At 32.5% G+C, this 23,740-nt stretch overlaps 4 protein-coding genes across 10 annotated transcripts; 1 reads left to right on the top strand and 3 right to left on the bottom strand.

Annotated features, from left to right (window-relative positions):
* Positions 1-463: 463 nt before the first annotated feature.
* Positions 464-1,984, bottom strand: LOC100527137 (cyclin-U1-1-like). Its single transcript, NM_001248519.2, has 2 exons — positions 1,478-1,984; positions 464-1,001 (listed from the first exon to the last, which is right to left on the bottom strand). Exons 1-2 carry the CDS (start codon positions 1,897-1,899, stop codon positions 725-727), a joined length of 699 nt encoding a protein of 232 aa, NP_001235448.1. The 5' UTR covers positions 1,900-1,984; the 3' UTR covers positions 464-724.
* A 752-nt stretch (positions 1,985-2,736) lies between these two features.
* Positions 2,737-10,364, bottom strand: LOC100805271 (SPX and EXS domain-containing protein 1). Of its 6 annotated transcripts, none has more exons than XM_006594824.4 (14): positions 10,152-10,364; positions 9,771-9,912; positions 9,518-9,648; positions 9,114-9,152; positions 8,884-8,976; positions 8,650-8,766; positions 7,929-8,024; positions 6,825-6,938; positions 6,097-6,150; positions 5,749-5,796; positions 5,249-5,399; positions 4,117-4,174; positions 3,813-3,882; positions 2,737-3,106 (listed from the first exon to the last, which is right to left on the bottom strand). In XM_006594824.4, exons 2-14 carry the CDS (start codon positions 9,847-9,849, stop codon positions 2,849-2,851), a joined length of 1,308 nt encoding a protein of 435 aa, XP_006594887.1. In that variant the 5' UTR covers positions 9,850-9,912; positions 10,152-10,364; the 3' UTR covers positions 2,737-2,848. The 6 variants fall into 6 exon arrangements, with proteins under 6 accessions (XP_006594887.1, XP_040864381.1, XP_006594884.1 ...); XM_041008447.1 differs by having other exon boundaries at positions 4,117-4,282; positions 9,518-9,667; positions 10,152-10,361; XM_006594821.4 differs by having other exon boundaries at positions 4,117-4,282; positions 10,152-10,361.
* Positions 10,365-16,649: 6,285 nt separating this feature from the next.
* Positions 16,650-21,279, top strand: LOC100804738 (zinc finger protein CONSTANS-LIKE 12-like). 2 transcript variants are annotated; one of them, XM_014765981.2, is made up of 7 exons: positions 16,650-16,774; positions 17,131-17,719; positions 18,306-18,527; positions 18,632-18,969; positions 19,568-20,107; positions 20,558-20,628; positions 20,744-21,279. In XM_014765981.2, the coding sequence occupies exons 2-5, from the start codon at positions 17,135-17,137 to the stop codon at positions 19,692-19,694; spliced, it is 1,272 nt and encodes a 423-aa protein (XP_014621467.1). In that variant the 5' UTR covers positions 16,650-16,774; positions 17,131-17,134; the 3' UTR covers positions 19,695-20,107; positions 20,558-20,628; positions 20,744-21,279.
* A 661-nt stretch (positions 21,280-21,940) lies between these two features.
* Positions 21,941-22,814, bottom strand: LOC100500322 (uncharacterized). The gene has a single exon (NM_001249414.2). The coding sequence runs from the start codon at positions 22,720-22,722 to the stop codon at positions 22,348-22,350; it is 375 nt and encodes a 124-aa protein (NP_001236343.2). The 5' UTR covers positions 22,723-22,814; the 3' UTR covers positions 21,941-22,347.
* Between the last annotated feature and the right edge of the window lie 926 nt (positions 22,815-23,740).

Below are 23,740 nucleotides of genomic sequence, written 5' to 3'. Positions count from 1 at the left end.
TTAGGCCTTATTTTTGAAAGCCCAATAACTCAACCTTAATTACATGATGTTTGGGCTGAGTCATTAGGTTAGACACAAATTGTCAGCTCTATGGAGAGTTTCACTTTTCAAATTATATGTTCTAATTTATAATATTTGAATAAATATTTTTAGTTTAGTACTCGTTCATGCGATAAATTAAGGTTGATATTTGAATTTCTAATTCAAGTCAAATTCAACTTCAAAATCTTTTTTTTTTCCAACAATTCAACATCCTTTTTTTACTAATTAAAAAAAAAGTCCAATTGTAAAAACATTGGAACATGTCATATATTCTTAACTACCCCTACCTAATTTGGTCACATACAAAGTAAGGTTTCAACCGTGTAAATCAAGAGCAACTGAACTGGACAGAGGTTCAAAGATAAAAATGAATTAAAAAACTTTCCAAGAATAATGAACTTTCTTTCAAAAAAACTAAATAAGGGAAGAAAAACTAATATAACTGTATTTTGTCATCAAAGCCAAATTAATACAGTTCGTGTGAATCATATAATAACTCAGCCTCGTACTTTATTTTTGCAGGAGGCAAAAGGCAATATCACAAGCTTTGACATTGACGTGAAATACAAGAAACGAAACTGGCCCATGAATGATCCAATTATTACCACGCCGTGAAGAGCAAGGGAAGGACTAAGGAGGGGCATGGGACCCAAAAATTGACCAGAACCAACCACTGATCGTGTTAGTCTACAATTTGAGGTGGGGAAGGGCTTTGTTTATCTTCAACGGATATTTCAGTCTCTAAGTCATCCATAGCCTTTGGTGTTAATGCCCTTTCAATCTTCATGCCTGTGCCATTGATAACCATCTCTTTTTCTAAGTGAAAACAGTAGCTCTCAAATACCCGAGAGCTTACCATAACTCTAAAATCCAACAGAAAGAGTAACTCTAACTCAAGCTTGTTCAATTCAGTATTGCTTACTCCTCCTACTCGAGCATATACGGCGTTGTTGTAATGTCTACAGCGAAGAAAAGCAAAGAATAAAGCACGAGAATAGACAAGATAACCACAATAAAGACAATAAAGCTACAGTTTAATTGAAGGATTCTTAAAAGTGTAAGCTATAAGATGTACATAGGAGAAGTAAAATTAGTTAAAACCTAAAACCCATCTTCACTTCATTTAGTTGTGTCACCACAATTTAAGTAGCATGCATAACATCAAGGTTTTGTAATTAAGACGGTCTGTGATCGCGATTTTGGCTGCAACTACAAGATTTTTAAAGTGTCTGCAACCAACAACATGACCACAATATTTGTTGTATTGGTAACTTCTCGCAACATCAAAAATTGCGAAGAAACAACAACCGTGACCGCAATTTGAAACCTTACATAACATAAATGACACTTTGAAATGGTTCTATTAAATTAGCCCATGGAGACTGTATGACCATAACCAAATATGTCACTAGAGAGAAATGGGGCAGCGACTCACTCATCATCAAGCATCTTGGAAGCCACCATGACACTGGTAACTAGCAATCTGTGCACATTCAAGGAAGTGACAAGAGAATCAGGGTGCCTATGTGTTAACCTGTCTATATACACATAGCCAACCACAAAACACGAGGGGCTACAATTAGTGTACTTGTATATCCTCTCCAAGTACTTAGGTATGCTTATGCTTGGTGCTCTTACGCCATGAAATGTATTCAAGCTGTTCCCAAGTCTTACTGAGCCACAGTTCAGTCCATCTAGCTGCTGGCTCAGGATATCAACGAGCTTTTCATTGCGAGCCACCAGCTTCTCTAACATGGAAGAGAGAATGCAGAGCACTCTGGGCAAGTTCAGCTCGGTCAGGCTTGTTTCTGGCTGCAGCGGCCAGCTGTGGTTGCTGTACTCACCTGCTGTTAACATTTACGCCATCTTGGTGGTTTCACCAGAGGGAGTTAATGCTTGCATATGCTCATGGCTGTGGTATTTGAGTGGTTAAAGACTAAGCAGGTGTTAACTGCAACTGTGCTTGTTATCTAGTTTGGAGGAACCACTCACTGTATTGCTGACGTGTGACTCTACCACAGACTAAGTTTTAAGATTGCGATTGAAAGTTTAGAATCCTTTTTCCTTGTAAATCTCAAGCCACTAATATTCTTCATCAGAGGTCCCCACCCTTGTGTAGTGTCTTATGAAAAAAACAAGCCATGCACGAGAATACAGTCTGGCAACATAAACTTTGCTCGGTTGGTTCATGTGTTAACAAAACCGGAGGTCTATTTTCGTACACCACAAATACTTGGCCCTTATGAAGGAACTTTTGGAAGCATAAATGTCTAACCAGTGACTGAATAGCGTTTACTTCAGCTACTTCATAATAGTAAAATGATAGCTACTGGCCAAGGGCACGGGCAAAATCATGTTTTGCTAATGTTGGCTTGTAGAGTTGGTAACGGATGCATGATGCAGCTAACTTTCAATCCAGAGGACTAGGAATAATAATAATAATAATAATAATAATAATATATTTAAGGCTTGTTTCAGTTTTATGATAGATTTTCTTTTTCACCATAATGAACACTCGAGATATCGTGGATCCAACTGGTCCATATATAAACGATGCTATTAACTAGATGGCTTGATGCTATACATGATTAAATTGCAATAGAATGGAACAAGATATGCTGAAGAGAACGGTAAGAATAAAAATTTGTGTGTGTGTGTGTGTGTGAATAAAGAATGACATTTAATACTGACGGGTAGCCAAGCCAATGGAATCATAAAAAGGAATGGAAATCCCCTATCGTCAAAATATTAGAAATATACCTTGTATGATACTGCCAAAGCATTAGGCATCATACTGTTATCTAGCCTATACACTGTAGTTAATGGAATGAAGTAATTTCTCTTCATCGTTTGAGATCTCATTGACCAAGAGATGAGAGTGTGATTTGGAATTCATCTTGTTCCACTCATTTTCAACACGGAAAAATATCCACTGGAAGCGGCGGAAAATCTCCAAAGCAGCAATGAAGAACACCGTGAGGTAATTATGACGAAGATGGGCAGACAGCTTATATGTCCACGTGCAACGCAAAACCAAATTGCTTCCAATCACCCAAAAGTAAACCTGTAGGCATATAAAAACCACTTTATCACACTTAGAAAACAATCTGTTCATTTATTTCAGTTATCCACTGCTATTTTCTTTTTTCACCATGAGGGTTTTCACAAATTCAGCTAACCAGTTAGAACTTAGAACCACATTAATCAGGTTATATGCATATGAAGAGTTAGCACCGGTGTATCCTATATGTATTCTAGTTTATTCGAAGTATCAAAATGGTGTAATGCCATCAACTTATTGGGAAAAATGAGGAAAATCAGTCTTAGTATAAACCCAACACAGGGGGTTTTGGTTCTCGCCCAATGCTTTTTGATTTGTTTATTTCTATTGAATTCTGATTCCGCAACCTTATGTCAACCGCGTTACACACTTACACCATTTTGATAGAGTTATAATAACGGATGGTTTATTGGCTCCTCATTGATAGAGGAATCCATGGCCTATTTAAAAAAATTAAAATTGCAAAATCATTTTTATCTTCTTACATTTATGTTTTATATTATTTATACTTGACCTCCACACACACACAAACTAACTTTTCTTGATAACCCCAAGTCCCACAAATGAGAAATGTTTATATTTTGATCTCTTTAAAGCCATTTTTACAATTCCATTCCAACTGTTTTACCTTGAAAAATCAATATGAATGATAAATTCCAAAGGAAAAAAAGCTACTGAACACAAGCTATTCTCATATAACAAAACTTACCCATCTCCTTCCGTGTAACATATGTGAGAACAGATGTGGCTTGTTAAACTTGAATATTCGAGTGAAGCCACTGGCAAAAAAGAAAGCAATAATCATATCATAATATGTCATATGACACTCATCAGATCCAAAAAAAATACTAGCCTCACTTCTGGAAATAATAATAATTTCTTCCATTTCTAAAGGTGTCTGGCTAAGATATAAAAACATTACTAACAGTAGAATCTACATCTCTACAGTTAGACAGAAGCTTAGCTCAAAAGATACTATTAAAAGTGCATGTTAGGACAAACATTGGGCATACCTTAGGTCCCAATCTTGATTCACATCCCAGTAGAAGGAGTATGATGAGTTCACAACACCTGCCAGAAGCCAGAGAGGCCTATAAAAGTTTGTCCACCTCTCAGTGAAGACGTGATATTTAAGGGCAGAAAGAAAAATCACAGGCATTGCGGTCGAATATTTCAAAGCTGAAACCATAACCAAAAGAATGAACATCAGTGCAAAGCAATAAAACATCTGTTTGAAAAACATGATCAGCCGTTCATTAATGATTAAAGAATTTAATCTTCAAATGTAAAACCAGCAGTTAACATACAAACAGCAGAAAGATTATAAACAAAATCAGCCTAAAAATTAAACACGACTTCTCAATTTTTTTTTTAACATAATTGCATCCCCAATACCATAGAAAATCATGAAAATTGAATTATAAAATATAATCATGTAATGACGAGAAGTCCTAAAATTTTCTCTCACAAACAGCACAAAAAACGAAGCAAAATACTGAGAGTAGTTGGTCCTTAACATGAATTTTCATGCTTCCTTCTTGTTTCTTTTTTTATGATAGGAATAGTACAATTTCCAAAAATCATTACAAATTCTATATCCAGTCACATCATGAAAAATCAGCAAAAATGTCCTGTTTCATATTTAGTTACAAGCAACAACCTATAATCAATTATGAGAATCAATACATCATATTAGGTTCAAACAAAACAAGCTTAAAGATCTTTAAAGGACAGTTGAAAAACTATATCATGTGCAAAAGGCCATTCCAATCAAGGCAAAAATGTCCTAATTTCACCTGGCAAGTTGTTATTAGCTTAAAACATATATAACATCACATTTCAATGATACAAAACAAGGAGATATTAGAAATAATTGAAACAATATATTAAGAAAATTTCAAAAATAATATGCTCAGGAAAGCTGACATAGTGACATTGCATTTAAGTTATACTATATAGTAATGGTAATAATAAATAGAGTCATAAACACTTGAAAGCAAAGCATGCAAAATCGACAGAAACATGCACTGGATAAACTCCATATATCAATTTCATAAACTTGCAAAATTTTAGATCACTACTAATACAAGTTCTAAAAAAAACAAAAAAGTGCATTACTTAGATCAAGACAGACAGAGTTCTTACCATTCAGAAGAGTAGTTTTCTCTCCAGTATCTTTGTACTGCCGGAGACATTGGTTTAAGCGGAAAAGATAAGGCAAAACAAGAACCAAAGGGATTGCAACAGAGTGGCTGCCACAAACAGAATCAGCTTCCAACCAAGCAATTGTGGCAACCTACAAAAAATTTAAAAAATGCATCCCCTAAGTTGAGAAAAGAAGCATCTGCAGTAATTAAGTTACATGGGAACAGAGAACAGTCTGTACCATCAAAACTGTAATTAAGTTACAAATCTCAATATTAGAAAATCAGAAGAACTGATTTAGATCTTGAAATATTTTAAATGGAATCAAGAAAACTTGTTTCATGATCCCAATGCTAAATAAAAAGGAATTCATCATACACTTGAACTTGATCAAGTTCTGTCATAATCAGAATAGGATAGTCTAGTTACTAAAATAAAATATAAATATAATCTCTCAAACCAACAGTAGAAGACATTAAAAGCAATTTACAGAATCAAACCTGTCGATGGACCATTCTACATACTGAACGCTCCAAATCAGAAAAGACCTGCATAAAATTTCAACCATAATCAAAATAAAACGGTAATGCATTACTAGAAACAAAATAAATTTAGATCAACAGGTTATGTCAATTCTAAACTCTCAGATTGTGTCAGTGTTGGACCTCAGTATCCATAATAGCATTAGTAAATGCAGGCAAAAGTATATAGCTTCAGATCTCTAAATAAACATATATCTAGGCTCAAAACTTAGTAAATAGAAATTCATATTTAATAATAAAGATTAACATGGAAGAGGAGGACAAAGACTTTTCTAATAGAAAGATAATATAGAAAAGGAACCAGACCTTAGCCATGGAAGTTAAGATATCAGCCAAGAAAAAATCTGTGAATGATATCGCCTGTTTTAATGAAAAATAGAAAAATGTTACATCATATTCAAGCATAGTTCCAAATTCCAACTGGATACTAAAAGCATCAATTCACAAGGGACAGAGTAAAGCAAGGGCAAGGTTTTTTAGGCTTAAATATCAAGTCTTAAGAAACTGAATCAATAAAGAAAAAAAATAATTCTCTTCTAAGCATCAAAGTTTGACACTGCAATAGTTCTCACATATATATCCTGAAGGAAGGTTCAACACGATGCCTCTTCAAGGGTTTTACTTGTGCGCATAATAGTATATGTTGTGTACACTGACAATGTCATTGATGGATGCACCTATTAATTGTTTTAAATGACTTATTATTTATGATGCACAGTCTTGCCAGCTTTTCTTCTCACTTCATTACACTTGGAACAATATGTGAGGATCTCATCTAATGCACTAACACTGGTTGCTGGTTCTTTTAATGACTACCAAAGGGAGGGGAGTTGCATGAATACTTCTGTAACTTTTATGAAAACTGAATGTAGAGAAGCAAGGGAATAAGTTACATATTCTATTTCGAAGCTTATATATCTGCCTGGTTATGCATAGCATAAATATAAGCCAGATGCTAAAACAGTGTCAACTATTTCTAGAGTAATACCATAAGAGTTTACTAACACAATACATCAAAATAAAAGTAAACTTGCCTGTAATGGGAAAACTATTCGCCAGAGAGTCCTTAAGAAGAAATATCTAGATGAAAAATAAAAGATATCAAAGGGGAATATCAAAACCATTACAGCAGCAGCATATAAGAGCACCTGCAGAATAGTGCAACAAAAAAAAATTTAAAAAAAAATCCCAACAAGATAAAAAAGCAAACGTAAAATAGAAGTAAATGTTCATCAACCATATATAGAGCAATGAATAAAAGTATGTATTTACAAGTATGCTTTTCATTGGTGATATAAATAAGTATAACTTGCTATGATGTAAATATCTTATTTACATTTTGAGACCAGACAGCTTGGCTGATTCAAACAAGCACAAACTACCTATCTACCAATATTGAATTTTAACAGAGAAATTGTTAAGTAACCACATATTAAAACCAAAAAATCCTATGTGATGCTAAAAAAATTACAGTAAATTCCTCCCTTCCTGCCCTCCGCCACAAGAAAAAGAAAGAAATGTAATGGAGCTATTAATACCATGATCAGCAATAAACTCTATCCTAGTTGAAGTAGATCTTTTTACGTGCAACATAATGAATACAACAACAAAAAAGCTTTATCCCACTAGGAGGTGTCAGCTACATGGATCACATGATGCCATTGCTACATAATAACTTCTCTGTGTCTCTTTCTCTTCACTAAACTATGGTATCCATCCCAGTCTAATGACATTACCATCTCAATAAATGATTGAACAAACCATATGCAGAGCATTGTTGCAACTGCATCCCAGTAACATGAGCAGTACTCATTTTGCTAAAGATATTTTGTAGCCAATCTGCAGGTTCCCTTAGATTGGTTCATCAAAAACTAATTCTTTAATCAAAGGCATAAAAAAATTTGCAATCAAATAAAACATTATTAAAAAATGAAAATATTACATTACAAAGTGCATGTTTGGTTCAGCTTATTTTAAAACATTTTTTTTTTTTTGAATATTTTGCTAGATTTCTGAGAAAGCTATTGAAAAATTATTTCTTAAAATATAAGCGTCACCAAACATGAACTCAAATTCAAAAGAGTGATAGCCAAGCAAACAAGAATAATAACTAATAAGAGTGGATGCATCTATTACACTGGTTGTGATGCAGCATAGGAGACTTCTCCATGAGAATAAAGATAAATATATGCTGTCATACTGGTTGGAACAATAATTGTCATCCATGTAGCACACTGCAGTAATCAACAGAAAAAAAAAATACTTCAGTCAATCATTTGAGACAACTGACAAGCCATGGAGACTTCCCAATTTAGCAATATAATAACAGTAATTGAAGAAGGAAAAAAGCACCCAAACTAACACAAAGATTATAGGGTAATAAAAACATAATTATTCAGAGCATAATTAGAGCACAGATTGATCATTCCACAGGAATGGGGGCTCCTTAGTTTGGCAAAAAAAGAAAAAATGGAATAATGATTACATTATACACCTTGATTGATCCCATAGGGAATTCCCCATTCCCTCCCAGAAATGTCAAAATTGTCATACTTTGCAAACTGGATTAATTCATTTTTGTTTTCTTTCCTTATTTATCTATACTAGTAATAAAGTTATAAATTATACTTAAGATTCCATTCAATGCTTATTTCATGTACTAAGCATGAAAACAGCATAGGCAACTGGACAAGAATGAAAGTACAAGTCCATTCTTGAGCAAACCAAAATATTGGAATAAAAATGGTTGTTCTACTCTTGTTCCCAAGTCATGACACTACCATTTTTATTCCCCTCGGATCTGGCAAAAGCGGATTTTATGTGCCAAACAAGAGATAAGTCAAAGTGGTGAGTTGATACCTTCCATATTTCTCTATGAGTCAGATGACTTTGATCAAGATCAAATATTTTTGCATAATTGACTCCACCTTGAGCAAAAAACCATAAGTTGATTCCCCACAGCCAAACCATCAAAGCCTGAAATATAAAAAAGAGATAAAACACAATGATAACAAAAGTGGATGCAAACGGATGGACCCATGCATCCACACAGTGACATGAAAATGTGCACACCGTAAGAAGGGAGGAGCTAACCGCTAGAAGAAGAGGATTAAAATACAAAAATGCTTCATAAAGGAACAAATCCCGCTTGTCTGCACTCATTCTCATGACAGAATCCCATCCAACCTGCAATATTCCAACATGGCAAATAAGATTGTGGAAATATGATGAAATCCTTGAGGGCAGGGCCCACTATCTCAATCTCACACCTCACCACACACAGAAGTTGAGTAGAAACATTGTAGGGAGAAAATATTACTGACCTTGCAACAGATGAAGCCCCAAATGAAGAACAATAGTACCTAGACATCCATCTCAATTAGATTCTTGAAGAAAGAAAGTAAAAGGAAAAAGAAAATAAAAACAGCAGGAGGCACACGATTGGGTCAACATCATATTACTGCTCATTATGAAACTCAGAAATAAGTTAAACAAATGTCATCGTCTGTACTCAAATAAATAATGTAAATTAACCACATTTTTCTCCCCAACAGAATCAAATAGAAAGCAGCTCCACCAGAATGAAAGAAACATTACATTCCATCATCAAGTCAGAACAAATTTTGCATTTATTAAAATGAAAGCATGAAATACATTATCATTTTAAATTTTAAAACTAAAGCAAAGTTCCTAACACTTTCTAAAAGGTAAAGCAATGCAAAAAAACCTTGAATCTCCACAACAAAATGGGCGATGGCATCATTGCAGCAGCACTCACGGGCGTACCACCCTTTGAATCATCTGCCTCTACGGGATGCAATAAACCCTCCTCGATGCCATTTTCCACCTCATGTTCATCTGGGCACACAGCACAAAACTAGAAGTTGAATGGTATATTGAAATAACACCAAACCAACATAAGGAGGAACTTAAAAAATTAGCAACAGATTCGGTTAAGGGACACTTATAAATGAAGTTACCAAGATCATAAACAACAGGTCTACTCCCAGACTTGCGTAAGTGTGGACTATTAGCAGGAGCGTTAACACCCCCAAACATAGATGAAAGCACAAACAATTACGCTCTTGTATTTGTACCCCCTCCTCCAATTACTCTAACAACCTGTCAACATACAAAATCTGAAAATTAATTAATTGATTTGTGTACTTTACCAAATGCAAATTGAATTAATTAAAGAAATCAATACTCGTTACTAGTTAGTAACCACACAAAGCATAGCCTAAGTTAACACAGGTTTATTTGCCAGATTCATGCACGAGCTACATTGTTTAATTTCAGAAATCGCAAATTGAGCATGAAAATGCGGATTCAGAGAAGTGGAAAACCGAACAGAATCGAACCGAGCCGAATCAAAAGGAGGCGTTAATTGGAGGCTGAATTGATTTGTGTTGTGCGATTATTGGCGTGTGGTTGTGTCGCTCGCATGGCGGAAAAGGGTTAAGATTGCGAAAGAACAACCAAAGACATCGATTGAACAAACGCGTAATATTTGAACCGTCACGGAAGAGGACCCCTGTTGCAAATTTTCTGAAGTTTGATACTAATAATTATGCTTAATTTTGTGAAGAAAGATTCTACTCTGTCTTAATCATCCTTAGTATCAATTCTTTCTTATATTATAAATTTTAAATCTTTTGCTTGAATAAATATTTTAAAAATTTAAAACCTGCATAAAAATAATTTTAAAAGGTATTATTTTTTATTAACTAAATATATTCCATAATTTTTTCATTTTCAAGGTTTAAAATCCTTAATTTTTCCACTTCAATAAAAAAAATCCTTAATTTTTTATATAATAAAATAGAATATTTATTTTAATAATTAAACTATTTAATATTATCTTTATTTTTTTAATAAATTTTACATAAATAACTGTAAAAGTACTCATTTAATGTGTAAAAAAATAATTAATTATTTGGTAAATAAAAAGAAAAAAAATGTTTTCCTTAGACTCTATTCCAAATATCTATATTTAATGAAATTAATCTAATTTAGATTTTTCGTAATAAATTTCAATTTAATTTTTAGAATGAGATAAAAATGTGTTTGAATGACGGAATTAAAAGCATAATTAAAGTTTTAATTTGAATTTCAATTCCATAAAAATTAAAAATATTCAAAATTATAATTTTATGTTGCAAACAATTAAGACATAAAAATAAAATTCTAGTTTTTTTAATAGTTAAATTATAATTTTAATCACTCTAATTTTTTAAATTCATGATTTTAAGTATCCTAATTTTAATTGTAATATTTAATTCTTCTAATTCTATAAATTGATAATTTTGATCTTCTTAATTAATTGAGTCATTAAGTTAATTTTCAATTGATTAAAACTAAAAATCATTAAAATTCAAAAAAACTATGAATCACAACAACACTATATTCTTCCTTTTTGCCACAAACACATTTTTCATCTTCATTATCACATTTAATTTCACCAATAATAACATCAGGATTAATAATTATTTTATTAAAGTTTTTTAGTTATTGATAATTTTATTTAATTTATAATTAATTTAATGTCTTTAACAATCATAATTATCGGTTAATAATATATAAAGAGACCAAAATCGATAATTTATAAAATTAAGAGAACTAAAAATTATAATTAAAAATTAAGTAAACCAAAATATGAATTTGAAATATTACTAGAGCGAGAATTATAATTTACCCTCTTTTAAACTATAAAATTTATGTTGTGAAGAATTAAATTAGTTTAATCTTCCGCTTTCTATAAATTCTTACTGTATTCTTTAGTCTCGCAGAGGATTTTTTTCCCTAATTTACTTTTTTTTAATAAAAAAATGTTGTGAAGAATTAAGATGTAAAAAGTAAAATTTAAAATTTAATTTTAATTTTATGATTTAGATATAGGATATAAAGTTTATAAACGAAATTAGTTATAAATGTCTTATTTAAATTTCATTTAACATTAATAATTAAATCATTTAAATACAATAAGATATTTATGATTTTAAAATAACAACCAATTAAGTTAGGCCCGGATGGTTTTTTGTTTTTAATTTTAAAATTATTAAAAACTAAACCTAGTTTTAGTTTAGTGTTGAGTTTTAGCTTCAAAATTTTGATTCAGCATTGGTCATAATACACAAACTTGAATTGGTTTACTTGAATCAACAAAAGATAAGGGTCAAGAAAATAACATTGCATCTATCCCTTATTTTTGTTTCATCATTTTCACTTCTCAAATTTCAACCTAATTTGTGTTTGTTCCTTTGTTTTGTTTGTTCAATTTCCAAGTGTTTTAAGGGACACACTAGTGATTGTAGTGACGTTGGACTCTGCATCAGAATCGACACTAAGGTAATCTATGTTGATCCAACCACCAACACACTTCACCATGAGGCCAAGCTAGGATTCAATCTATTCAAGTAGTAGGGTGAGACCTTGGATTTCATCACCAACGGATCATGGTTTGCTTGCAAGAGCAGGACGCTCGCAAAGGCAAATCTAGGCTATGCCATAATAGGGAACGTGGCACTGCTCCTTGTTGCGACGAGGCTAGTCGTGAGTGTTTGAACGACAAGTGGCAAAACAGAGACACACGACATTGGGTGAGAGTAGAATGAAAGAAAAGGTCCATGAGTAGAAGAGAGAGGGAGTTAGAGGCAATTCACAATGGTGAGTGACAACACGCGATAGTGAAGAATCAAGTAAAAAACAGAGAGACCACCAATTTTTTTCTTTTTGTTTAAAACTCACCTCCCAAATCCTAAAACCTTTTTTTTTATTGTTTTGTAAATATGATAAAAAAAAAGTGTTTTAAAAACTAATAAATCACAAACTCATAACAAAATTACGCAAACAGGTTTTGGATTAAAAATTATATTTCAAAACTAAAAACTGGTAACTCACCGTCACCCTAAATAGTAATTTGTTGTGTTTAGCTTATTATGCGGCCCCTGGGGATGATCAAGGAGGGTCATCGATATTCAATAGGATTGAATTTTAGAAGAAAAATTAAGCTAAATTGGTGTTGTTTAAAATCAAACTAAATTTGGTTTTAAAAAATAAACTAAATTAAGCTAATTAAAATTCGACAACCAACTAAAGCTCGTTTCTTTTTATTTCACGTTGTCGTGGTAGCATCTAAGTTGAGATATTAATCTTGCTAACTTGACCAATGCAGTAAAAAAATTGTAAAATCTGAAAGAAAAAAAAACACATGCAGCAATGTATATATCTTGCTGGTATTTTGTTGGATTGTAAACACTTTTTGTTGAACTCTCATTTGCCTAGATTAGATCATATATTGCAAAAGGATAGCAAACCAAGCTGCACATAATCTTGCCAGGCTAGCTTTTAGTTCCTTTGATTCGATTTGGATAGAGGAGGTGCCCTCCCAAATCCAATCGTTTGTGGATCTTGATGTAATGGCTTCTTCTGCCAATGTTTTCATCTAATAATGAATGTTTAACTTCAAAATAATAATAATAATAATAACACATGCTATTGCGTAAACTTGGAGAAAGCTATAGCCTAGCTAGTCAAAATCAAAACTAATAAACAAGAGAAAGCAATCATGGAATTAATGTGTCCTTCCATAAGTAGCTGCTGCACAATGATCATATGCGGAGCCATTGGGCACGGCATGTTCATCAGAGGCCAGCTTTACCTCTTCCGCACTCTATTACACTATGTGACTCAACACGATCCTACTTACAGTTACATATATGATATATTTATAGAACAAATTAATTAACGTAACATTTTTATAAATATAATTTCTCATAGCTTACTTAAAGTTGAAGAATTGCCTCAATTGCATGAGAAAGACCAATTAAGAACAATCAGATTATTGCAATGATCGAGCATAGACTTTATTTCCCCACTATGGCTCACATGATTAATTAATAGTTAATATTAATATTATATACATAGGCAGCACCATTCAAAACCTCATGCACGTATGTGACCACTCTCCTATAATCCTTTCTCAAAATTTTGTAATCTCTCACCCTTCTTTATCTATCACACATCGATCTCTTTCTCCAATAATTTTTACGTCTCCATCATTCACTAATTCGTTCCTGCACTAATATAATCTATTTGAATTTGGGTATGCATATTTATTGTGATCACCATTGTATGCTTTGAATCATAATGGAGCCACTAATTTTATGAAAAGACAAGAAGCGTAGAAATTGGATAAAAAAACCAATATGTGCATCGGTATTGGTATATTAAAGCTCCATGTGATATACATGTAAACCTGCCATATGGCTATGAATATCTGCAAAAGAAAAACCACTTATACAGATATACCAGCACAAAAAATTAGATAAAAAAGATTGCACACCAAGATGTGACAGCCTAAATAAAACAAAACCAACATATTGAAGCAAAGAAATACTTAAACGGGGGTGTTTGAATGAGCATCCGTAAAATTAAATTTTAATGAAATTAATTTTACAACATATATTTGGATTTTTTTTCTATAAAAGTAAGTTAGTACTAAAATTTAATATGATTTTTTTTATATAAACTTAAAATCAAACAATTTCTCAACTTAAAACCAAACATAAAAAATTACCTAAAATCATGTTACATTACTTTATTATTTATGTAGATGTATCCTACGATACTTTCTACATTTGTACTTATCAATACATTTGTGATTTTTTTTTAGTTCTAAAAGAGATTTTTAATCTTTTATATTGTTGATCTTTTGAAGTAATTATATCTTATTATAATAATCTTTATTGTCTTAGGTTTTGTTTAGAGTAGTTGTCAATTTTCAGTTTGTTTTATTAAAATACAATTTCAAAATGTGTTTGGTAAAAATGGGATTGAATTGTTTTTTTTTTTCTTTTCAATACATTTGTACTCTCTCTTATTTCGTCAGGCGTTTGTTTATTACCGGTTATAGTCGCCAATCATTGGTTGGGGTCGCCAATTGCTGGCAATGGTCACGATCACCCGTCCATTGGATTGATTTTTTTTGGGATTATAAAATTTTGATGTTGAAGATACATGGAGAAATTTTAAAATTTATTATGAAGTTCCTTTTTTTATTTTACAACAAGAGATTGATGAGATTTCATCTTTAATTAATTTTTAAAGATTGGGTTAAATCTTATTTTTGACTCCAATACTCCAACCCATTTAATTTAATTTTAATAATTATGCTTACAACTAGACAAATGATAATTTTTCCCCTCCAAATGTTATTAACAAGTGACACTGTGATAGTATTAAGTAAGGGTGATTTCACAATCTATAGGTGAACGCATTGGTTCTTACATTTTAAGTCTTCGGATAGAAAGATTATAGAAAATAAAATATAAAAAAACGTTATTTTCTTATATATATTTCTTAAAAAAAACTAAAAATAGTTAATTCCATACACAAATCAATAATTAGGTCACAATTTTTTCTGGCGTTAGCGAATTCTAATTTTTTTTCATTCATCACGTGACGCTACGAGCTCCTAAACCTATGCTTATTCTCCCCATGTTTTTGCTGCTTTTGTGGTGTTCTTGGTTGAGTTTCCAGTCAATTAGACTTAGACGAATGGTAACATAAAACAAAATAAAATAGTCCATTAATAATAGATATTTTAAATATTAAATTGATGAAGAATTTTGTTCAAAACTTATTAATAGATCAAACCATATAAAAATTATTAGTAAATCAAACGATAATAACAAGGACGGCATGGATCAAGTTTGGCTACCTGTAACTCTTAAATAGCAACTATATCAAATACTTAAAACTAAATTTTATATCCCAAATTTGATTAAATTCTAATTTTTAAATTTGTATTTTGTATTATTTGTATTTTGTATTAATTAAAATATATATATAAAAAAATAAATAAAATTATTATTTTAAATATTTAGTATCATATTAAATATAATTAATTAAAATGGAATATAAAGGTTAATTGTATTTTTAATTTAACAGATATTATCTTAAAAAATATTAAGTCTATTAAAATTTATTAATCTGGTGCTTTATAGAATATCTAAGAATAAAATTATTATTAATTTATAATTTATCTTAAAAAATTCATTGTAAATGAAATTTTAAGTATTATGTATTTTTTTAAAATTAAGCATATTGAATATATTTTTTCATGAATTTATCGTTATAAATAAAATATTTCAAATATTATAATTTACTAAAGTAATTTATCAGTTATTTCCTTATGAATTATATATTTCATATTTATTAACATTTAAATAAGAAAAAAAGAGAGAAAAATATAAATAATTAACTTATACTAAAAATATCAAAGATATGATAATTAGAGTAATTTCACACTTATTTCTCATCCACATAATCAATATTTTTTTTTCCTTCTAACCGAGTAGCTCAAGAAACTAATTCCATTGGCTGTATGACTGTGACTCAAGAAATTATTTTGAAGACAATGATAATCAAACCACTAAATAGATCATTGTTATTCGTGTGATGCAGCGGGATCTAACACTTAAATCGGAAGTCTATGTGACACTTCTTCACGTGCTTCTAAATCACACACAAAATCAAAATGTGCTTCCTCGTTCTTTCCTCATATATCTCGCAAACATTGCGACTCAATAATATTACTGCTGATGTTTTATTTGCATTCATTTTACAGCTGAAGCACTGCCCGGGTAAAACTGCTGAAATATTTAATACCCAAAACAATGGCTGAATTTTTCCTCAACAGCCCTATCCACGTCAGCAAAAATAATCTATTTTCAGACTTTGGTTTTGGCCTCGTGTCACAATGACACCTAACAAAGTAAACCTAATAAATAAACATCATTGTGTTAATGTTACTATTAACCTTGCTACTTGCTAGTATCTCATAACATACATTACCTCCCATTTCGAATCTACAACTCCTTTTCTTCCCCTCATTCACATTCATGGATTCAGGGTATAACGATCTTGCTTAATTTTTTTTGTACCTGCTGGGTCAGGAGGGAAGCACACCAATCTTTGTCTGGTAAGGGTAACATTTTTTTAATTTAATTTAATTATGCGTGTTATATTGTGTAAGATATAATTTACGTAGTAATTATGATGGATAGGCTAACGTGGGTTAAAAAATGTTCACCTAAATTGTTCTAGATTATTTTTGTTTGCATTTAATTTAAAAAGGGTGTTTTCTTACATTAATGATGGTGATTTGATGTCTTTGGTTGGAAATGGAATGGCTAAGGGGTAGGAGCAATGTGGTTCAAATGGGAGGATGGGAATTTAGAATGCTTAGAATAAATGAATGAATAAAGTTGAGTTCCCTCTAACAGTTATTTTAGAGTTTAGTTGAGTTATCATGAATAATCATCAGTGACACTGTAGGAGCATGGATCCTCTATGTGAGTTTTGTCGGGTGGTGAGAGCTGTGGTTTACTGTAAGTCAGATTCTGCTCGTCTCTGCTTGCATTGCGATGGCTGTGTACACTCTGCAAATTCTTTGTCTCGCAGGCATTCGCGTTCCCTCCTATGCGATAAGTGCAATTCCCAGCCGGCAATGATCCGCTGCATGAATCATAAGTTGTCATTATGTCAAGGTTGTGACTGGAATCCAAATGACTGTTCTGCATTGGGACATAGGCGCCTTGCATTGAATTGCTACACTGGTTGCCCCTCTTTGGCTGAGTTTTCTAGGCTCTGGTCTTTTGTGTTTGATGCTAATTCCTCACTTGGTGGTTGGGAATCGGTTGGTACTTTGCCAAAAAGTGAGAGCTGCACTAGCCAGTGTTTGGAGCAAACTGATCATAATGGTGGTTATTTTGGTTTGGTGAGTGACAAGTTGGATGAAATTGAATCTTGTGTCAGATATCAACCTCGGATGGATCAGTCTCAAATCATTCCATCAAATCCAAATTACACACCGTACTGCAAAGACGAAGCATTTTTCTTTCCTCAAGACTCAAACCAGCCAAAGGTATTGCCTTCTACTGTTTTTTCATCTTGGTTAATTGTTAGCAATATACATGCATGGTATGTTTTTAACTTTTTATAAATGTAATGCACCATTGCTTGGCATATAATTAGTGTTTCATTTCTCCCTCCATTTAAAAATATCTATCATTTAAAGTCAGCCCATGCTCAAGACTAAGATTAAGATAGCTCTTAAACTGCATCAATTATAAGAGGTATAATTGTACTTGACTAAATTATCTTCTGCTAAAGTATTCAAAATATTATCATTCCACTAATGCTCTCTTCCTTTCCATTTTGTGAAGAACTGAAGATACTTAGAAATAAAAACAAATATATAAGGGATTCTTCTTCTTCTTCTTCTTTTTTCGTCTTCTTAGTTTCTTAAAGTGACCCTTCACTAAAACAAATATTTTGAAATTTAATATTTCACAGGGAGAGAAGAACTATAATATTGACATAAGTGGTTAGAATTTGCATTATGAGAAGTAGTAAGCTGTTTTCATATTCCCAGCAATTCTCTGTTGTCCTTCTTAACCAAAGCTGATCCAAGTTTTTTTTCCCTGAATTTTGACTTTAATTCAAATTAGCTGCAGGAATGTCCTAATCTAGGAATTCATGATGGGAATGAACTTTGTGAAGGTTTCAATGTGGATAACGTTCAATTAAACTTTGAAATTGCTGATGAAATATTTTACTGTTCACAAGTTGCCACAAGATACCACCTTGAAGATGGAGGAATGGACTGTTTATTGATGGATAAAAACATAGCAGTTACAGAATCTAGTTCACTTATTGAGAGTGCCATGGAGGTTATCCTCGAAACTCATTTTATTATTCTCGTCTCTAACTTTATGGTATAAGGGGGTTTACTAGTGATGTACAAAACTAATTGTCACTCATGTGATTGTTTTAGGCATCATCATCTATCCAACAAGATTGTGTGGCTTTTCAATCATCGAGGGCTGGTGGGTCAGCTAGTGTGATGCAGGTTATCAACAGCAATACCAATTGTGCACTTATGAATCCTAGCTGCACTAAAAACATCAGTCTGGGATTTCCTCAGGGCCTAGTTCATTCAAACATGCCACTTCAATTTCCCAACATAGTTGGTGAAAATAATTCTACTGAATATCAAGACTGCGGGTTATCGCGAGTGGGTGAATCCCCCTGGGAATCAAATTTGGAGGGTACATGCCCACAAGCAAGGGATAAAGCTAAAATGAGATACAATGAGAAAAAGAAAACTCGAACGTATGTACCTTTAATTCTCTCTGTATATTCTGGTAAAATGAAATGGAGACTGTTCTTTTTAATTTGTTTAAATTTTGTGACAAATATGACCATTCAAGTTGACATGCACACACTAACAGAGGTTTAGCTGTTTAAGTCACTCAAAGTGCTAGTCGAGAGCCATTTTGCTATATATTTTTTCTGCTGCATTAATTGCAACTGCACATTGAAGTTTATTTTTTTATTTGCTTTTTTAATGCTAATAAGTGAATTTATGTGCTAACACATATTTGGCATCTAAATCACGTTCAAGGATAAACAACTATTTATAGAAAATTTAAGGGAGAACATGAATTATTTCAAAATTTTAGAGGATCAACTGGATACTGGAGAGATGCAATAGTTATGAAGTCATATTCTGAACTAAGTAGGGAGAACATGTCCTATATTATGTAACCTTACCAGAATATTTTCTCATGCTTCATTATGGTCCACTATTTGAAAGATCATCTTATCAGTTGTTCAGATCTAATGCATTTCACCCTTGTTATAACATTTTAGAGTGCCTTTCTTTTGTGGTGGAGATTCTCAATAGGTTTTGCTGATTTCTTATGTGCAGCTTTGGTAAGCAAATAAGATATGCTTCTCGCAAAGCAAGGGCCGATACAAGAAAACGTGTGAAAGGTAGATTTGTTAAAGCAGGTGAAGCATATGATTATGACCCTCTTGGGACAAGGGACATCTAAGCATATTATCTACAATAACTATCTTTTCCATGAAAGATATTCTTCTGACTGGTAAGGTGGTCCCTGGACCTTGTGAGTACATTGCTTTGTTGCCAATTCTTCATCAACAGACGTTTTGTTTATCTTGTGAAAGTGGGAGAGTTATAATGCAGCTAGATATTTATTCAAAACTTGACTGCTTAGGTGATTGATACAGATCTATTAGAGATTTTAACATATTTAGAAGATAACAAAGATATGAAGGTGTTGCAATTGGGAATTGCAGAGGAAGGGATTGGATGTATGCCAAGATAATGCGTTTAATTATACATAGGAAGTGTGAGAGGTAACAGGCATGGGACATAGAGGAGCAGAACATTTGAACAGATTTCAAACAGCATCACAGTCATTGTCAATTCAGACAAAAACAGAGGGTAAGATAAATACAACTTCATACATTAAACAATTATTATTTAAGTTGCTAAAGGATTGAACTGAAAACCCTTTTCTGTAGTCTGCCATTCCTCCGCTACTTAAGAATAATATCAAATGGCTATAAAAAAAATTGGGTTAAAGTTTAGACTTTTTATTGCATAATAGTTAGCGTTAAAGATAGTTTCTAAGTTGTTTACCATTTCCTACTATATGCCTACAGTTTTTAATTTGTTTACCATTTCCTGCTATATGCCTATAATTTCTAATTTGTTTACCTTTTTCTTCTGCCTTCTGGCAAATAAGATTAGACTTTTTATTGCATAATAGTTAGCGTTAAAGATAGCACATATTTTTCTTCTCTTTTATTCTTAATTTTAAGGTAATGCTTTTAAAATCATCATTTGTATTCATTGTTGATGTTTTGGATTTTATCATTTAATTATTTGCAGGCCTGGATATTCCTCCTTGCATTTAGAGGAGATGTGCAGAGTGATCCATCCTGAATTTCAAATGTGATATTGTGAGTCTCTGAGCCTATGTGTTCTATATAAATAAACACTGCCTAGTGTAATGAATAAAAGAGAAACTGGTGTTTGGCAAGCAACAATAGCCAACCTCACACTTTCTGCTTTCAGTTTGGTCCTTCCGTCCTCATGGGGATCCTTCACACGACCTTATTCTGTCATCTTAAGCCATTGTTCAAGGACAGCAACACCATATTTTGGAACCTCTTCATTTATTCCATTTTCATCAGATTAGTGAGCACGATCGACTGTTGATTGAGATACTATTGTTCTTGACTTGCTGGAAGCCAGTTTTACCTGCCGCAACTATTGGCATCTTTGACATTGCCTCAACTATTTCATTTGTTGTATTCCTCTATATTTGCTTTGAGGATGGCACCTATTTCTTCAATAATTGTACAAACATTGTGTACAAACTTTCCTGATTTCAAGGGACGTTTGTTTCTCCTATGAAATAGGAGATATTAATGACTGTTTTATTGTTTTGTAATTTGCACAAATCTGTTATTATTCATTAAATTTCTGTAGAATGTTGATAAGAAAGAAACTACAGTCTTTACTGTTCCGAGTTCTTTAAGAATTAAAGTATACGATAGGGTGAAATTTAGGTCCATATGACGAGTCATGTATTATCAATTCAGCATATTTACAATGAACACCTGTGATATTCGACTTTGATCTTCAAATACTGAAACAGAGAAAAATATTGCTTTAAGTTTGTTGTTGAATTACTAAAGGCTTCTTCTGAAAAGGAATAGAATCTAATGGATTTGAGATGAGAAAATACTTTGTTGTTTTTTGTGACGGGGGAAGTAAGGTGTCCGCTAAAGATTCAATATGACAATATTTTGAATCACGTTTAGTTGTCATAGTATAAAAAATACTTTTGAATTTCTCTGCATTAAAGATAATCAAATATTCTATGCAACTTGTCAGCAAGTATTTATTCCATCATAGTTTGTACTCTTACATGGTGGAATCATTGCAAGAATCTGGTTAGTTAGGCAAAATAAATAAAAAAGGAAGAGAAGAAAAAAGAAGAGAGAAAAGAAATCAGTAAGATGTTCGAGAGAAATTATGACCTGATCATCCATGTACAATACTTACAACTGTAGCAGTTTACTCTTTGTAGTTTAATTAAACATATAATTTGACATTAACAACGGCTTAATTAATGATATTAGCAATAACTAGTGGAAAGACATGGAATGTTGTGCTTGTCTGTCCACATTTTTTTTATAATGGGGTGATTTTTTTATACGCAGTTAAAACATAATAGTGGAAGGAGTAGAATAATCTTAAAAGATATGGAGACAAAAAGTGAGTATCGCCATTATAATTGCTACTGATATAGGTTACAATATGAGATGCCAGGAACTACCATGACATATACTTGTAAGATATATCATTGTATATCTGCCAACATAGTATAACTTACTTCTGCCAGAAATTCGCTTTCCTGCTTTAGAATTGGCTTAAAATAAAAATAACCGTAGAAGTTAAATTTCAATTAAACTAACTACTTCTACCAGAAATTAAAGAAATAAAAAACATTGCAAATGCCCTCCTTCTATTGAACACGGTTCTATTACCAACCATTTTTTTTAAATCATGACATTAAAAACATTTAGCACTTCCCTATGTACCTGAGATGGTACTCACTAACCTTTTCTATTACAAAAGATATTCTAAGGAGAAAAAAAGAAAGATGGAAGTTATAACAAGAGGGAAAGGTTGTTATGCATTCTTGAGCACTTTCTGTGGATTCCTCTGTTGCTAGGGAGATTTCCAATGGTCCAGTTAATGTTGGCTGGAAGAACCACCTCTATTGATGCTCCAATGAGATATCTTCGCGTAAGGTTTTGACATGTGTTGCACAGAAAGCACCTAATGTGCCTAAGGGCCAAAAAATTAGCTTCATGAACCCTTTTATCACATTTTCTACACAAGTATGCATCATCAGCTTGACAATACAATGAAGCCTGTAACCCACATAGCTCACAACATGTAGCACTTCTGGTTGCACATTCTTTATGTAGATAGCTGCTGCAGAAACCATGTTGCTTTTCTCCTTCTGCACCTTTGCACATTTTTAGAAGCTCAATGGGATAATGATAATAATAATAATAATAATCAAGCTTGCTACTTGGTAGTTTCTTGAACAAATGGTGTAGCTTGGTGTAGATGAATATAAGAATATAAAGCCTTTTTATAACAAAGTGATCATTCTATGGACGAGTTCTACTAGACAAGGACATGGGGTGCCACTTCTTCACGTAATCACACGTGTCTGTATTTTAGTCCATTTGTCTTTTACCAATCTTGCCTAAAGGTCAATTTGGTCATTAAAGATGGAGAAAGAAATTTGTGATTCCACTTGTTTTGACAAAAGGGAGGGAGAAAAAATTAAGAAAAATAGGCGAATGAATGATTAAGCTTTAAGCTTCATTAGATACTTCAAGGGTTGTTATGAGCCATAGTTTTTGTTGTTGTGTGGTTAGCAAGGCAATTGAGGTGCTAATTAAGAAGCAAGGATGATTGTATGGTCTAGAATTAGTACCTTTAAATTTGTGACCCACACCAAAGCCCATTTGGTTGCACCTAAGGCCACTTGAATGGAAGCTGATTGACTCGTTGTCATTGGTATTGGTTGGGAAGTTGTGGTTTTCGTGACATTTTCTTTTGTCTAGTACGGTTGGACCCAAAAACTACTAATTAAGTGTAATTTTGCAAGGCACGAGAACAAAACACGTCCTTGTCCACATATTGTTCTTGAGGTTGACATATTAGTCCACATGTATGGTTGAAACGTGAGGAGCACCAAATGGCCCATTCATCACTAGTCACGAATATGAGTTGGTGATTCCAAAGAAACATGCCTAAAGTTGATGGACAAAGAAGAATGGAAGATGATTGGGTTTTGGTGACATAGGAATAGTTTTGCTATTAATTCCAACCGTTCAATTGGACACAACCAGACAACAACTAAAGAGCCAATAAGATTATATATCAAGCAATCAAATTCAAATTATTGGTAGAAAGAGTTGTTTATGATTTGCATACGTTTTTGAAAGAGAAGGAATTTTTTTTGGAGGGACAGAAAATAGC

This window comes from Glycine max, chromosome 13 (assembly GCF_000004515.6).
Source record: "Glycine max cultivar Williams 82 chromosome 13, Glycine_max_v4.0, whole genome shotgun sequence".
NCBI lineage: Eukaryota > Viridiplantae > Streptophyta > Magnoliopsida > Fabales > Fabaceae > Glycine > Glycine max.
The sequence above is the reverse complement of the archived record's forward strand: the minus strand, read 5'-3'. Positions and strand labels throughout refer to the sequence as shown.

Coding starts and splice junctions, on each gene's coding strand:
- LOC100527137 (NM_001248519.2), bottom strand. CDS start 1,899: ATGTTAACAGCAGGTGAGTACAGCAACCACAGCTGGCCGCTGCAGCCA. Junction 1,002..1,477: donor TCCAAGATGCTTGATGATGA/GTGAGTCGCTGC, acceptor TCTTCGCTGTAG/ACATTACAACAACGCCGTAT.
- LOC100805271 (XM_006594821.4), bottom strand. CDS start 9,849: ATGTTTGGGGGTGTTAACGCTCCTGCTAATAGTCCACACTTACGCAAG. Junction 9,649..9,770: donor ACCTGTTGTTTATGATCTTG/GTAACTTCATTT, acceptor CTGTGTGCCCAG/ATGAACATGAGGTGGAAAAT. Junction 5,400..5,748: donor GTAGAATGGTCCATCGACAG/GTTTGATTCTGT, acceptor AATTTTTTGTAG/GTTGCCACAATTGCTTGGTT.
- LOC100804738 (XM_014765981.2), top strand. CDS start 17,135: ATGGATCCTCTATGTGAGTTTTGTCGGGTGGTGAGAGCTGTGGTTTAC. Junction 17,720..18,305: donor AAGACTCAAACCAGCCAAAG/GTATTGCCTTCT, acceptor AATTCAAATTAG/CTGCAGGAATGTCCTAATCT. Junction 18,970..19,567: donor GAGAAAAAGAAAACTCGAAC/GTATGTACCTTT, acceptor TCTTATGTGCAG/CTTTGGTAAGCAAATAAGAT.
- LOC100500322 (NM_001249414.2), bottom strand. CDS start 22,722: ATGTGCAAAGGTGCAGAAGGAGAAAAGCAACATGGTTTCTGCAGCAGC.